Genomic DNA, 17,392 nt, shown 5'->3' with positions numbered 1-17,392 from the left:
AAGAAAAGGAAACGAAAGGGATCAGATTGTTAAGAGAGAGAAGATGGAGGCAGATAGTTATTCAACAAATTAAGCCAAACAGAACTTGCTGCAAGCTAAGAATCTAATTAAACATGATGCCCATTCATGGTCACATCTTCATTACAAGCCCTGTTTGTTAGAACTCAATAAGCTTGCTGCAAGAACAAGAACATGTGACTAAACCTAATAACTAAGATGCCATCTCTATACTGTGGATTATTAACCCATTATTCTAGACAACAGGCCCAGTCTATCTTTTGTAAATACTCAGCATCTGATCCGTAAAAAAAACAGTTCTTGAGTGAAGTGAGTCATTTTGTAGATATTGAGCATGTGGCATAATGTTATACTTTCTATGGACTCAGCAGTTAGATGACATTATGAGACAATAGAAATTCACAGCTGCTGATGTCATTTGTTAATAACAGATAAACCTGCGATAAAATGCATATGAGAATGGATGTACATTTCAAAATTGTCTTCTTTAATTGAAATTGTCTATTCAACCACTGAAACAACCCTTTATATAAAAATTAATAACGTTTTGACACTGATGCATACAATAGGAACAATGAAAGTTTTTGACAGCCAATCAAAATTCAGCGTTAGTTCAATAATAAGCATAAGCTGCATTAAATAAAATTCCCGGTATAATTCACTTTGGAAGTACGATGTGTATAAATTGAATTAGAGGGTACTAATTGAAAACACAAGCCATACGGGCAGGAGAGTTGTAAACGGTGCAAAATAAATTACGGGTATTGTAAATGGGGAAGAAGTTTTTAATTTCACCATTATGCCTGTGTTTTTTCTTTAGCATGTACATGCAGGAGCTGTAAATCTAGTAATACCCGGATTTATGTGCAAGGCCATAGAAAATGGATATCCTTTCAAGTAAGCTGCATTCTTATAACCCACTACTTATCTGTTTAATTTCCTGAGGGATTCTGGATTAATCATAGCAGTTTAATCCCTTTGCAGTACATTAGAATCCTCCATCAAACTCTCACTGCAATGCAGGATATTACTTTCTGTTGGAGTAACACAGCCAAAGTAATCCCCACACACTTTTCCCAAGAAGTGCACTGTGTAGGTCACAATGATTGGCCTGCAGTTCTCATTATGGGCGTTTTAAATGCTCTAAATTGCCCAGATGTCTTTGATTAATCTCTACAAAGTCAAGCTAAATTGTTAATAAATATACTCTGACTATTTTTTTAATCTTATACAAATTGAGATTCTCATGTTGGTAATTGAAAGTCTCATGAGTTTACCTTATTGACAGTATTTGCTATGTCTTTGTTACCTCATTGTGTTGTGTGTTGTAATGTAAATCTAAATGAGTGCAGCACTATTTAATAGTCACTGGAACTCACTTGGAAATTTAGGGATCAATATGAAATAAATATGCTTTAACAGAGGTGCACTGCCACCATAATTTACCAGACAGATTAATGTGAAACAAGGTCAGAGTGAATAAAAGAAAAGAAATTACGACACATTATTGTGTCAATGCATGACGTTTTCTGATATATTGTGAAGACGGTTCAGAATAAACTACTTCTCTACTTTTTTTTCCTGTTATGAACTGCAAATCCCACAAGACATGAAAACATTTTCACTCAATGATTAGTGACATTTTGTTGCCTTCAAGTATCTGCTGTTCTTGCACAGGATGATTTTGTTCCATTTGTTTACTTCACTAAGATTTCAGCCAATGTCAGTGAATGGCATACTACATATACTGCTTGACATCATTTCCTTTACAGCTCTGCCTGCACTACTAAATCAAATATACCTTAACCTCTTTCCATGTTAAACCAATATGATTTATTTCTAGTTATTCATTGGTAAAATAATGTGTCACCAAAACCATTGCATCACAGTCTATCCAACAAAGCAAGTGTAGTTTGTGAGGACACATTAAAACTCTAAATCAAGTAAACTAATTATCTCAAAGTACCACTGTCTAGCTTAAGCGGTACTTGAGCTGTTATGCCTGTAAGTTTTCACTCATCATTTGAACAAATGTCTTGCTGCCTGAGATGTACTTAGTCAAGACTTAACCATGGTATGATTTTCTCCACACTGAAACTGTTTAAAAACCCTTGCATGCAAGGTCAAATTGTTTTTGTGCTCTGCATTCTCAACTGCAAGTCATTATACTATACATGTATAAGGGGATGAAGGCGATGTGGAGAAGTGGATTAGGAGGAAATGGATGTTGAAATGAAAATGACAAAGCCACAAGCTGGGAGGAAGACAATAAAATAAATGTCAAAACAGAACAGAGAGTTGCTCATATTTACTTTCAAATTTCATAATTTCTGTAAAGAATGCTGGAGGAAAAAGCGAGAAAAAACCCAACAACATCAGATTTAGCAAATTATTCTCTGCTTCAACCTCCTTTAAGTAAGGGCATGGTAAAGGTTTGTATAGTATAGCAAGTCAAATCTGCTTTTCACAGAAATATCTTAATTTAGATGTATGTCATCTTGTGCCAGTTTAGCACCATAGAGGGCTTAGTCTTGAGTGTGTAGTCCCTGATCATGTTTTTCCTTAACTTCATTGATTTAGTGTTCAAGCCTGTAATAGGATTTGTTATGAATTTTGTTGTTCAGTAAGTAAACAAATGGTGCCAAGTATTGATTTGCTGAAATTAGATTTCAGGTGTTAACAGCATGAGCCACTGATTCAGAGCAGAAGACAGGGCCTGCAGAAATAACAGAAAAAATAGAATGGCCTGCACCCCTGAAGATAATGTTTAAATCACTCTTGAGAACTGAGTATTGTAACAGCTCAGTAATGTAGTACTAAGTACACTGTGAACATGCTTTTTTTGTACATAGATGGTCTCTGCAGATAAAAGATGTGTAATAAGAGTATCTTTGGATGTGCTCTTAGGCCTCTGTTCAACACTTACTGGGGAGATATATGGCTACTTGCACCAGCATAAGAAAACATGTCACAGTGCCTACTATGCATGGTAGCCTTTTGTGAAATGCGATGATGCATTCTTACTTAATGAATATAGTCATATCAATTAGCAGCAAGTAATCAATCACCAGCACCACCAACACACTGAAAGTGCACATACACACACAGTACAGCTTTAGAGTTAATCCCTGCGAGGTCAATTAGGAATCATTAGAGGCCAATTATAACACATTTACAAATCTGATTAGTACAGTCTGTTGCTATACACACATAGTTCTGAATATAATATTCAATCTATCTATGATTGTTTTAATGAGTGCATGGTTGTCACCTAACCATATAAATGATAAAGTACCAGAAAACGAAAAGTGTAAAAACATCTAGATCTACATCTATATGATATATCTCTATGAACAGAATGACACAAGATGCCGAGAACAGCGACCTGTTTAGTGCCTTTCAGGAATGAGTGGTTTTCCAGCCACAAAGGTCTAACAGTGATCCTGCATCTCTTAATCCCACAGTCACATCATGGTAATTAGGACACTGACCCCAAAAGCCATCTGGTCTTATCGGGCATACAGGACCACCACCTGTCCATCCCTATGAATTCCATCCATAGTCAAACACATTCTCTGTTGCTTCTGTTTTTAACCTTGTACAGACAACTAAAAAGGGGGTTTTGTAATCCAAACGATGCGATTCGTCTAGGGAAAAATAACACTTTTTTGTCTGGGTATTTGATGGTTCCTTTATGTTTTTGTCGTCTTTCAACCGACTCAACACCCACAATTTCAGTGACTGGGCATTTGCTGTTTGCAATTCCATCTGTCTATTGAGCTGTCATGGAGAAAGCATCCTTCTCTTTTTGAACTACACCTATTTTTCTCATGATTGGGAAAATGTATGCTTTCTCAGTTCACACTCCTTGGGAGATTTGGGAGAAAATTCCCCTTGTGAAGGTAATTGTATGGTAGCATCTCTGAAGGACCTTGCCTGAGGTACACGAAACTCTGTCAGAAACATAGACATTTGCTTGCTGAGAGAGAAATACATTTCTCCTTCTCTCGCAATGCATTTATGACATACAAGTATAAATTTGTCACACAGGGATTTGATCTTTTTCTTGACATTTAGACTTTGCAACTGTCCTTGAAACCCAGTAGTATCACAGAGAGAACCCACTGCAGCAGAAGGACAAAAGTATGGGTATTTACAACAACGCACAGAGTATGTAGGCCCAATGATAATATTCCTTATGATTAAATGAATTTTTCTGCATTTTCTGTGTATGTTGAACATCATGCTGCCCACCTACATAAATCTAGAGTGCAGTGAAAATATTGCATCTCTAACATTCACTTCACACATGCATTTTTCCTTTTAAATAAATACCAAGAGCAAATAGGTGTAAATATCAACTTCATAAAAACATTGTGTATACCTTGTCTCCTTTATCCCCTTTTTGTCCTGGCACTCCAACTACCTCTGGAAGTCCAGCATCTCCCTGTGCACACAATATAAATTAGTAGAATTAAAACATTTCAGACACATTTATGTCATTAACATAAATCCATACTTAATAAAGCAGAATGAAAAACAGTACTTTACAGTACCTTACACTTAAAAGAATTATTCATCAGTAAAGTAGTACAAATAAGGTACATCCCTCTAACAAATCCGGCCTTTACAGAGCTGTGTTACTTCAAAATGTGTAATCTTGATTAATTGTTCCTTTTTTGATATCTCAAATCTATTTCTGATAGAAATGGACTGAATTTGTATGGTAGCAAAATACTTTTTTAATCTAGGAATCCAAAACGTTGATTTGATGTTGAAAAGTTGATTCTGTTTGTAACTTACAGGCAAAATATAAAAATCATAAAAAGGGGGTGTGGAATTGGACACCACCTCAGAGCTGCACCATCTGCTCCCTTCAAAGAGGGCTTGAAGCTTGTAGGTCTCAATTTGCATTTTAATCTTACATAAATTTTTTCAGTTTAAAGAATCCTTTTGCATTTTCACACATTTTATAGCAGGGTGAAGATTTACCATGCTTAAACCGTTTGGGAGAATTATACTTGTGTTTTCTAATAGATTATGGCTATACTACCTTTGGTTTGCTTCCAAGGAAAATACTATTTGGTATAAATGTCCCTTAACTGACTGTTTAGTGCCTATAAAGGATAGAGTACATGTGGTGTAAATCAGTGCTGTTTCAGTTACAATAGACATTACACTTACTCAATTAGAGGCCCTTGTTGGGGGGAATTGATTGTACCTTTTCAGCTGGACAGTGACATCTGTCAATTGACTGCGAGACCGGCTGAGAAAGCATCTGGGGGAGCTGCTCTGTAACCAGGGGAGGGGAAGTCCCATTAAATGTCTTCTTGGCTTCACACTGGATCAATACAGAAATTTCACCATTTAGACACCTTCCTTTGTCATGTTTGATACATGGAAAAAAAACACAAAACAAAATCCTGTAATGGAGTACACTTGCGCTAAGGTAACCTGGATTTTAGGCTGCTTATATTTACAGTACATTATGCTGCAAATAACCACTATGAAATGCAGACTGTGTAGTGAAACTCAAGGTTGTGACAATTCCCTTGGAGTAACTTTACACTGACATGACAGCATGCTTATAAAGGCATGTCATGGTAAGGGGTCGAAGGTCATCTCTCCATTTGGAATCACTGTTCCATTAGCCCCTATTGATTATACATTGATGGAAGATCTCTGTTATTAAGTTTCTATCTGGGGACACATGCCCCCATGCATGAGAGACAAAACCTTATTATACCTTCACTGTCTGATAACACTGTATCTGTTTAAGTACAGTCTGTTACTGCAAAACACCAAGACATGACCTACTGCATTGTTACATTAGAGTTTTGTATCTCAGAATTTTGAAGGAAAACTTATATCTTCTCATTTATTTCTTTATTTATGAAATGCATTATGAAAATATAAATTCTTACTAATTACTTATTGGCATTTAATTGACAAAAGACAGCAGGTATTAACAATGCACTAAGACGATAAAACATTTTACCTTTGGTTCCAGTAGCTCACAGCAATTTTCCAACTCAGCTATATAAGGGTCACAGTAGATTAGAATTTGTCTCAGCTCGATCTGTGGAGAAGAGCTCTCATTAAGGGACCATTAAAGCATCATACAGTAGTTTCATCATCACATTGTGTTGCTCTTTTTACAGACAAACGTCTGCTCTTCACTGGCTGAGACAGCACAATTTATTCAATTGTCAGCTGCTCTAGCTTGCAGTTGTCCAAATGCTGTCATTCTCTTTGCCTCCAAAGCAGTTCAAAAACAGCACATCTAAACCTAAAATATAAATTATTTCAAAAAAGTTCTGAATTCTGCATGAATTGCTGCTGCTGCTGCTTCAGACCAGAACTTGAACCCTATCATTTTTTTTTGATGCACTGACTGAACTATCTTTACAAATCATGAGGAGTCAGCTGTTAATGCTACTAAAGCCCTGTTCTACTCAGAAGCATTGGGTGGAATAGCTGACCTCATGTTTTTTTTAGCACTTTGGGGCACCTCTAGGAATGAGCATAACACATATGTCACAATAGAAGATTTACACAGATTAAGACAATATGCCACTGAAGCATGTTTTAAATACTTTTCCAAAGCATTTGGAAATGAATTCCAAAGCTGTTCATAAAGTCAAGTACTGATAAAAACTGGAGATAAGTAACAAAACTGTTGGACCAAAAACTGGTAAATCCTTAAATGACACTATGCAGATTTAGCTCAAGACAAACAAAACATGTTAGACGAAGTTAGCGTGGGACATACATCTACAGGCCGTCCATCTTCCACCCGTGTTGTGATGAGAGTGCGCCCACTGAGGTCAATGGTGTCTTTCTCATCAGTCCGTCTCCTTTCTATCAGCTTGCAGTCCATGTAGATGGAGACCGTGTTACTCTGCACAGAAATGCTCAGCTTGTGCCACTGGCGATCAAAAAGAGCATGTAGGTCATTGTTCTTAAATGTGCAGCAGGGAGTGTTCTTTGCCAGCCCCTGGGAGGAAAACTCCACCGCCTTCTTGCCACCATCAACCACAACAGATACCTGAGGAGCAAATGAGTGTTTAAAAACATTGCAAAGAAAAAATCTATCCCGTCATATTATAGCATATTTGTAAATACTGAAACTGATATATGACATTAAAATATACGGCGGGGCCTGACCTGACTGCCTCCCGACTGGTCGAATATCTGAAAAAGATACCAGCGGTCTTTTTTTGTTGTTCTTCTTACTCGGAAGATGGAGACAAGGGAGTATTCACTTGAAAGCCCATTCGGAAACACTGATCTAAACAACATACAATATAACACAGTCAGATCTTCACAAAATATAAATATCAAATCTATCATTAAAATATCATAAAAATGAAAGAGTGTCAAGTGTCATTTCTCAATATTGATAGCAAACTCTTTTAAAGCTTTCAGTGGCTGAACAATGAAACAGCCAATCAAATTCAATGATCGATAAAACATCTCAATATCCTGCTACTGCAGAGACATACACATAAATAAACCTGACAAACTTGATTCCATTTAGCCTGATGAATTTTATACTGGCTTCCCTGTCATTCAGATAATGAAAACGTATAGAAATTGATCCAAAGTCACAGAGGCCAATCTTTTACCTCACTGAGATACCGTGTGCTACAGTTAAGGGGTTACACATGCCTCGTGCAATGCAGCTGTAGGTTTATGTGTATGACCTCAGCTGTTCTGTAAAGTCAAACAACAATTCTGTGTTCACAGCTGAAAATGTATTTCAGCAGAGGCAAAATATGTGAAGAAAACAGGGGATACATGGGGAAAAACAACATCGTATTTCAAATCACACCCACCCTCAAATGAATTACAGCTTATTCACGAACTCATCTCTCAGCCCACACCTGCACTCCCTTACTAATTTTATACACTGCATTTAAAAAAAAAAAAAAAAACAACAATAACAAAACACCATACCCTTCAACTATATTCCCACCCTAGCCCTTACCTCAGACTCAGATTAACAGTCAAAAGCAGAAGAGTATAAACATAATAAATCAAGATCAGCAAAAATAATAATAATGCAACGATAAGGTCATTGCGAAGGCAGAGCACAGCCGTGGGGGAGGGAGTGAGAGAGTTTCTTTGGACAGGTTGGAAATTAGTTTTCACTCCAATATATCATCTCCTATTCTCTCAGAGCTTCATAGCCTCTTCTGTTGTGTCCCTTGAATTCTTTGAGATTTTGGTGTAAACGGTACATGACTAAAATGATAAATACACCAAGTTAGACCTCCTGAAAAATCAAATGCTTCTGTGAGAGGCCGAGGACTGGGAAGGTTATTTGTTGCCCAAGGGCTAAAGGACTATTTCAGCTGCAATTCAATATGAAAAGTGGCATGGTAATTTATAAAAATTAGGAAATCCAAGGGAGGATATTTTTATGCTGCACATACAACAGCTGCCTGTACCTAATGTATTACATACTATTGTAAAGGGGCAGGGAATAACATGAATGAAAAATGTAAAAGAAAAATCCAAGAGGTTATGCAGTACACTGCAACTTATGGAACATAATATATTTAAACAGACAGGTTTAATATAACTGATATAATCTGCAGAATACACTGCAGGGCTGTTTTTTTTTTTCATGGCTCTGAAGTTCACACCCTTCTTTACAAAGTCCCCAACTAAGTCTGCTCTTATTTCAAAACACGGCCTGTCGGCACACTTGATCTCTTAGGGCCGAGAGGGTTAAAGTTCTTGACCTTGTTTTGGCTGTCATCTGTGACTAAATGACTAAACTTGGAACTCGATGTGGGTTGGTTTGAATGCAGGTTGGTTTTCCTAATTCTTTAGAAAAACCCTGCTACACATGTTTCAGTAAGTGATAATGAGTGAATGAAAAGGGTCTGCATTCATTTTCCCTGCTCATTTGCTACAACGCCAAACAAACAAGCAAATATACAGTACGTGATTCCATTTGTATATACCTAATTTGCATTTGCAAATATGTTCTGGAAGAAATATGAGTGCCTCCTGGATAACATTCAAATGACATGTTGTGATCCAATGCAAGTTGCGTGTACGTTGTATACTACTTCGTATACATGCCTGTGAAGTATGGGGCGTTGTTCATAGCAAAATTACTGAAACAGCTACAGCAGTAAGGAAGAGCAAAAAAATATCTTCTTGAGTAAAATGTCTGTTAGCCAACAGTTTCTTCTGCGTATGTACTACTATTGTAAAAAAGTGTACATCCATAACAATAATCAGGAGAAGCGCAAAGGATCACAGAGTAACATGAGGGCTGCCAAAAGAGTTATCATCAGAAGCAAATCCATTTTTATAGGGAACGACCATGTGCTGTCTGGAAACTATCACCAGTCTTGGAATATGTCTTTGACCATGCATATTTGCTTGGCTGAAACTACCCTTTGTATAATCAGAGACAATGGTTTGACAGAATGTCACAGCAACACTACCGGTCTGGTAGAGAATCTCTCGGAAGCGGCTTTAGTGTCCTGGCTCTTAAGAAATCCTATCCAGGAGGATTCTTTTAAACGAGTCAGGGGAATCCGAATGCCATAGCTGAAACAATCAAATGTCAGACGTTAGCCTAGTTGGCTCAAATCCCTATCACCGACACTCAATCCTCCAACACATCAAAGTGGGCTCAACCATGTCAGTTTCTACACTAAATGCATCATTCATGATAGCAAGGACTATAACTTCCTCTCAGCATGAGTCCTCTTTCCTGTTTAAATGTGGAGGAGCCGCGCTTGCCAGCATGATAGAAGAGTGCCACTGATCGAGCCAAATCAAACACATGCCTGTGATCTGTAAGGGTATTCTACCAGTGAAGAGATTTTATGCAAATGAGCATGAATGTGTGTAGCCAAGATGTGTGACACAGCTTTGTTTTCATCATTTCAGTGTAAATAAGCATTCCATACCTAATGGAGAGATAACACTGCAATAGCAACAGGCAACCAGTATCAAACATTTTGAAAAATGTGTGATTGGCCACCACGACTGGATGCCGTAAAATTAATTTAGAGTAATTTGTTACCTCTGATCAACGTGGAATTGTTTTAACAAAATGTTAATTTGTTCTTACGTAAAACATTACTGTCACAACAAAGATACCGCTATGACTTTTAAACAGGTTACACTGTTGGACTTTACACCGCTATCATGTGTGAGGTGTGTGGTTAAACAGAAATTAAAAAAACACAGTCAAGCTGTTATAAAATGTGTTTTCCAGAAAAGATTTAGGTGCTTACTGTATTCCTTAGAAAAGAGTTAGTCAGCTGTAAAGTATTGATCGCAGTAACCCCATATGATTAATTAGCTGACATGACAGTCACAAACCACTGAAACCACAGATTGCTTAACAAACACAAACCCTGGTGATTTGATACACTGCATCTCAGTCTCAATGCCACCTTTGTATTTAAAACTCAAATATATTGTATCTGCAGCATCTGCACTTGATATTAAATTGTTATTTGGCAGCTTTGGCTCAGGATGTAGAGCTGATTGTCCTCTTATCGGAAGGTTGGTGGTTTTGTGTGTGTGTTAGAAAAGCTCTGTATGTATACAGAAAAAGGCAGTGTGAATGTGTATGTGAATGTGTATGTGAATGGGTGAATGTGGTTTGTATAGTGTAAAGTGCTTTGAGTGGTCGATAAGACTAGAAAACTGCTGTATAAGTGCTTTTCTAGTCTTATAAACACAGTCCATTTACCATCCCATTCAACATTTTAATTGTTACCAGTTGCTTTGATGAGTAAATATTCAAATCACACAAACCACATTGTAAGACATCATTGTTGCAAATGTTAATCCCATTCCCATTTCAAGACAAGCAATGACTATTACATTAAAGAGAAAATTATTGTGACAATAGGTTATGTAATTTTGTCCTGAGCTTGCGACTGACAACATGATTTGATTTGTCTTAATCTTTTAAGCTAGAAAAGAACAAACAGACCTGAGAATTTTCAAGGCACCGAAGTCTAAATACTGTGTATATAAAGGTACAAAGATGAGTATGCATTCTACCTTTTCACTTGGGTATGTTTTGCTTTGCTAAAAAAAAATTGTAACATCAGTCAAAAAAAAAAAAACTACAGTACATCGTGGCCTCTTGTTACCTTGATGCAAATAGCATTAAAAAAAGAAAACTCAATGATTTTCTTTTGTTAAACATTTAAAGAGAGAAAAGCAACCCCACCGAACATCTAAGGGTTTGAACTTCCTAACTATAACGGAAAATGTGCAAGGTGAATAGTGAAGACTCATTTTACAAATGTAGTGCATTTATAAATGTTATAATAAGCAGCTATGAAAATGAGAGAGAAGTTAACATAAGATGTAAAGAGGGCAAGGCCAAATATATATGTTTCAAAAGACAAGCTACAGCATTGGTGTGCTTTAATACCGTATGGAAGCATGTTATGAATACAGTTGCATATAGGGCAATTTGTCACCTCACACAAATGTTCCATGAGCGTGTCAGCTCTGATCTATGTATCATAATGTGTATTGTGCCAAGAAGCTGGCAGAACATTAGCCAGATCTAGAGAGTGCAGCATCTATCTCTGCATATCCTGCGAGTAAAGTGAGCAATGTTTTACTGGCTGTGGCAGGGGGCAGAGGGGCCTCCTGCTTCGTGCAATTGCCCTCGCTTTCCCTCCTCAGCTGACATGCAGTATCACCTGTCAAAGTACTTAGATAATTGGATATGAGAGGGATCGCAGTCTTGCCACTATAACCAATTACACTGTCAGCAGTGTCATTGAGAACCAGCATCTTCTTGCACTAAGGGCCCAGACCGAGGGAAGGGCTGAACTAAATGTATTTTCGGCCGGCTGACTGAACAGGGAAGGAGATCACAAATCACCTGGCTCAAAGATTCTTTCACCTAGCCAAAGAGAGCGGCAGTAAATGTTTACAGTCGCATGTCATATAAAAATACTAAAAATATCCTACCCTCCCTGAAGAATGACAAAGTGTTCTCTTTCACGGTTACAACCTAAGGACACGAAACAATGAACATCTCAAAATACATTTTTTTAAATCCAAAACATCGCTGCGAAGCAAAGTTTGGCAGCCACCACAGTTTCATATGTTACACTGGTCATTCTTAATACAACTAATGGCAATAAATGTAAAAGTGCAATAGGCCTCGATAAATATTACATCAAATTCAAATGCCCACTTTATCATCATGCCAGCATCAAGGTGAGGTCACACAGCAGCCCCTCCAGTTGACCAGGGAATAAAGGTCTTCAGTAAATAGGACCTTAGTGTTTCATTTATATAGTTATTTTAATATTCCTCTCATATTATATGTGCTGAGATTTTTTTTTTCATTCCTCTATGTCCCCCCTTTTGCCCTTCGGAGGTTTCTAGAATAAACGCAATATATATTAATTCTGTTCAACAGCTCATCTCACAACTTGTCCTTATTAGCCGAGGCAAATGGAACTATTGCTCTGAGCAGAGTATATCTGGAATGCCTCAAGTCAACCCTTTCATAAAATCCAGTTATGACTACGCTGTGTTTTTTCTTAGAACATATCACTGGATCTCGAGGAAATCGAGCGAAAACATGATGTGGTATTACAATATTTGAGTTGTATGAAAATAACCATCACTCCATATTCAGAACCTGTACATGGGTGAGAAAAACAGTAATAGCCCGGGTGTTAATTCAAATGAATACTGCAGTTTAAATACCTTGGCCACACACAAGTGACTGCTTCTTATAGCATGTTTGTAATGTGCAACAGTTTCATAGCAAGAGCAAGGGAGTGGTTGAAATGAAGCAGCATATAGGAAGGTTATTTACTAGCTCACATGCAGGCTCTGTCTGAGTTACCCTCTGACATTATATGGAACCACAGTACAACATTTGAATCCAAATGATGAACACACATACATGCTAACATACATATCCATGCTACTCACTTCGTTGGCTTAATAAGTGGACTGCTTCCTAAACGAAATGACGGCAGGTATTCTGTGATTGTTCCCTTTCGGAGCAGAAACTTCTCTGTGAGATCAAATCCTGTGAACAGGGTTACAATGTGTCATTCAATTTACACAGATCAGTGTCGATTTATTTACAAATCAACCGTGTACAATTAATACATACCTGTAATTTCCAGGGGACGATCTAAAATATCAGAAAACCTGTGTTCCTCCACACTCAGAGGGGGACATGAACCATCTAGAGGAAAGCCACCAAGAACCTGTTAGTGCTGGATACAGATGGTCATTTACATTTTGTACCACTTCTGTCTATAGAAAAGAAAATGATCTATTGAATCATGAATTCCTTTCCACAGTGCATTTCCTTTAACTTTAAAAACAAAACCTCTTTGGGAGAAATTCACATCACACCAGAAAATCAATTCACAGTTTTTGTTTTTTTGTTTTTTTTTTTTACATTAATCTTGAAAACTTTCGCTTAAAGTTGAAAAAAATGTCTGATAGACAAGACCCGGAGATGTAATTTAGAGGCAAGCTTAGATTTGCTTTAATGAAAATGTAATGCAGACTGACTGTGGTCCCATTATATTTGAACAAGTCTGAAGTTTTGGTTTAAAACTGTCACGTTCTGTCTTTTTCAGACATATAAATTGGATAAATAATGGCACACTAATGGCATTACGAAGGTGGTTTACCATTGTAAATAAATTGTGAGTGATTAATATTTTGTCAAATATGTTTTGTAAAACATAAATCTACAGAGGATTTAAAATGTTATGCTCAACAAGGAAACCAATATGTTATCATTTATACATGGATTTGGGATGCACTTCAATGTTTTAATAAATGATTATCTAAAGAACATCAATGAGACATTAATTGTCTACTTTATTTTGACACCAGAATATTAAAGAGGAAGACTACAACTGGTATTTTTATGCTAAAATATATAAATGCTGCAAAAGACAAAAGGCTGAGTACATCAAACACACATACCTGTTTGTTCACCCAATGCCATTCCAAAGGTGCAAGGAATGGAATTCAAAGTCCAAAGTAAAGCAGTCCATCTGAGCAAACAGAGCATGGTTCTGACACTAGAAACCAGTCCACTTGAAAACCTGAGGGCAGATAGAATATTTTACAATTTAGTTCAACTCAATCTTAATATTTGCTAAAACAGAAGAGGTGAATCAAACACCTGCCTTACTAATCTTGATGAAATTGTTTTCTGCAAACAAATACTAACTAAAGCAGACCTAATAGACAGCAGACATGAGCAAACAATGGGACTCTACTGATATTTATTATATACGTGCTATCCTGCTGGGTGTAACACCAACTTTGGCCCAAGTTGGATTCATTCAAATAGCCTATAGCACTGAAACAACCTGGTGTCTGTGTGAAGATAAATGAAGTTTACAAAGTTTCACTCCTTCATATCCAGCTGTAATCATTTCGCACTTCATTGTCTGTTGTCTTCAAATCTGGTCTTTTCATTTTTAGCAACATGTACTAAATAACAATATGTGTAAGTTGTATTATTCTGAAATCATACCAGAATTTCCAATTTTACAACCCCTCTCGCATGCCCACTCACCGGTCCCTAAAGCCTCCTTTTCTATTTATGTAAAGTCACTCAACATGGAAAATGCACTTATGAGTCCCTCAATCATTAGTTTTATGAACACCTGCTCTACAGTGATGAATGAATGCGCCTATACTGGAGCTAAATCATTATACTCTAAGCTCTGTTTATGTTAAAATTTCAATTGTTAACTAGCAAGCCAAGCTGCCTCTTGTTCTCCATAGACAGTTTATAATTCATTAGCCCGTATGTCATCACCACAAATTAGCTGTGGAGCTGTGCCGATGCACTCGATCTGTGTAGAATAAGGTCTACAACAACAGAATAAAGACAAGACAATGGGGAGATATTACCATGTCTGACATTGGTCTGTTGAAATGATACAACAAATTAGCAAGTTTAAGCAGACTCCATTCATCATTTTCACAAATTAAGTTTACATTATGTGTCACAGAGTAATTGTATGAGAAGTTTACTACATTTACAATACATGATTTCTGGGTCTTCATGTATTACTTTGCCTGTTCTTAGTCATAATGCCAAAGTTTTGATCTCTGTTTCCAAAGCACTCTATTAGCACTCTGTTGTGTTTTGATGTGTAAGCTGTCAGCAATGTCTTCGTCAAGGACGTCACATGCAAACCTCTAGTTACAAGTAAGTCTCTTAAACCATTTGACTGTGCTGCCAAACCAAATCTTCTGCATTAATCTCATGCCATTGCAAAGAAGGCGAGCATTTTTTCAGGGCAGCGTCATCCTGGATGGTAAGAGTCTCTTCTAAGGTACAGTCAATAAAGTACAGTAAGGCTATTCTGACTCTAATCAAATGCTTTCAGTAACTTCTGAATTACTCAGCAAAATATATACTACTGAACTCAAAACAAAGAAATTACAGGTGTTTCTCTTTCAAGGACTTTCTACATCTTCAAAAAGAAAGAATAAACTCAATATAACCCCAAAAAACAGCTCCATTGATTATATATGTGTGACACTTAATATGCAAATATGTGAATATGTAAAATCAATTTGTGTTGGTGATTACTCTTTTACATCAACAAATTAACACATTTTTTAATTCCTTGTTTGTTACCCCTACAGAAAATATAGTGGCAAATCATTAATCATAATGAATAACGGTGCCTATAATGTAGCTTTGTGATGTACACAGCTGCAATCCCATTACAAGGACTATAATTTTTCCTTACTGGTGTACATTCACCTATTTCCACTGGGAGGAAAAACGATGAATACAGAGCTGAGCACTGAACTTGACCTCCAACTACCACAACACATTAAGTCAATTTATATGCACAGTCACACAAAGTGTTAGGAAAAGTGTCTTTCATGATACTCTCCTTCCTTAACTGCTGCTGTCTTATCCAAATTAAGATTTTCTCACTGATTAATTCCCATCTTGAAAGCACTTGTGCCTTCTCCCACTTAATCACAAAGTTTTGCATGCAGGTCTACAGGATCATGACTTGGAGATGAAGTGACCATGCTACTTACAGCTACAACCATGCAAGGGGCTGTAGACAAGTCTCACTACAGAGGTATCACATTCCTTGTCTGTGTGAAGGGGTAATAGTATTCCCATCATTTCTGCACATGCATGCAATACACGCAGCTCAAATGCCAAACCCTGCAGTCACAATTATTCTGCACCTTTACACGACTGATTCACACTATTGAGGATTCTGTGGATGTTGTTACTTTAAACCCACACGTTATTTTACCTCATTAAGTTTGGTAGACAGCGACGTTGCTGCACCATCTGCTGTAAACCTGCATCGATTTAATTCCAAAGTGCATTTATTTTTGTAGGCTAGTATCACACACATCTAACCGCTTGAGGAAGGTGCAGGCACAGCGCTAAACCTTGGACACTTACAGTTATCATAGTCTATCCAGTCTCCCCATCAATCATTCAGCCACTTTCGGTCCGTGCGTGGCAATAACTTCTCACTAACACTTTGCAATATTCAAAGAAGCGTGTTTCTCTGCGCGACCGCTGATTGGCTGGATCATTTTATTTTTTTTATTAATTACGGGATGTAGCGGTTCATAATCTCTCAGTGTCTGACACATTTCTCACTTTGTTGCAAACAAGTGATGCAACACGGTACATGTTTACTGCTGCAGAGCGTTCATAAATCAGAAATAACCTGTTCATAAAGCATTTGTCCCGGTTGGCAGACAAGTTGGAAAGATCAAGCCATGCATAAAAAATAAAACACTTTAATGCCAGGCGACAAAACATGCAAAATGTTTCCGTTATAATGGGGCTTTCAGCAACATTTTTCAGTTAACACGCTGATTTTTAAATTTAATGTGAGATTAATTTGGTCTGTAAGTACTTACAATTGCTGCGAAAGTTTCCTCTAAGACAAAAAAAAAACAGAAAGCAGCGAAAAAAGCATAATCCATGTGTGATTACGATCAGTCCGATTCCGGATTCCAGGACTTGGAAATAAAAGTCACAGTGGGATCGCCTGCTAGATCGCCGTCCTTATTAGTTGCACCGAGTGGCCCTCCCACTCTGTCATTATTACTGAAATGCACTGACAGAGACTTCAGCAAACAAGAGGAACACACAGTGAAAGCTTTCATATTAGAAGAAATACATGCCCGACTGGAGTTCAAACAAACTCTTATTTAACAGAGCCAGGTGCGGGAATTAAACACCGTTTGATGTATTATCATCTCATCAAATGTTCTGTAGAAGGCCTAATGCATTCGGATTTGCTCCCCTTAATGTGCGTTATTAGCAGAAACTGTTAGGTTAAACTGAAAAGTAAATATCGGG

The 17,392-nt window shown here is 37.3% G+C and overlaps 1 protein-coding gene across 4 annotated transcripts in view; it reads right to left on the bottom strand.

The window, feature by feature from the left end:
- Positions 1–17,175, bottom strand: part of LOC111658998 (uncharacterized) — a 95,083-nt gene extending 77,908 nt beyond the window's left edge. For all 4 annotated transcript variants that reach the window (XM_023411781.2, XM_023411782.2, XM_023411783.2 and 1 more), the window contains exons 1-9: positions 16,948–17,175; positions 13,999–14,120; positions 13,166–13,240; positions 12,979–13,078; positions 7,186–7,309; positions 6,791–7,066; positions 6,017–6,097; positions 5,240–5,359; positions 4,403–4,465 (exon numbers count right to left, since the gene is read on the bottom strand). In XM_023411781.2, coding sequence (XP_023267549.1) covers positions 4,403–4,465; positions 5,240–5,359; positions 6,017–6,097; positions 6,791–7,066; positions 7,186–7,309; positions 12,979–13,078; positions 13,166–13,240; positions 13,999–14,086 — 927 coding nt within the window. In that variant the 5' untranslated portion in view covers positions 14,087–14,120; positions 16,948–17,175. The remainder of the gene's footprint in view (positions 1–4,402; positions 4,466–5,239; positions 5,360–6,016; positions 6,098–6,790; positions 7,067–7,185; positions 7,310–12,978; positions 13,079–13,165; positions 13,241–13,998; positions 14,121–16,947) is intronic.
- Between the last annotated feature and the right edge of the window lie 217 nt (positions 17,176–17,392).

This window comes from Seriola lalandi, unplaced genomic scaffold (assembly GCF_002814215.2).
Source record: "Seriola lalandi dorsalis isolate HSWRI2012SDOR001 ecotype SW California unplaced genomic scaffold, Sedor1 jcf7180002054470, whole genome shotgun sequence".
Classification (NCBI taxonomy): domain Eukaryota; kingdom Metazoa; phylum Chordata; class Actinopteri; order Carangiformes; family Carangidae; genus Seriola; species Seriola lalandi.
Note: the sequence above shows the minus strand (reverse complement) of the source record. Positions and strands in the feature narration are given on the sequence as shown.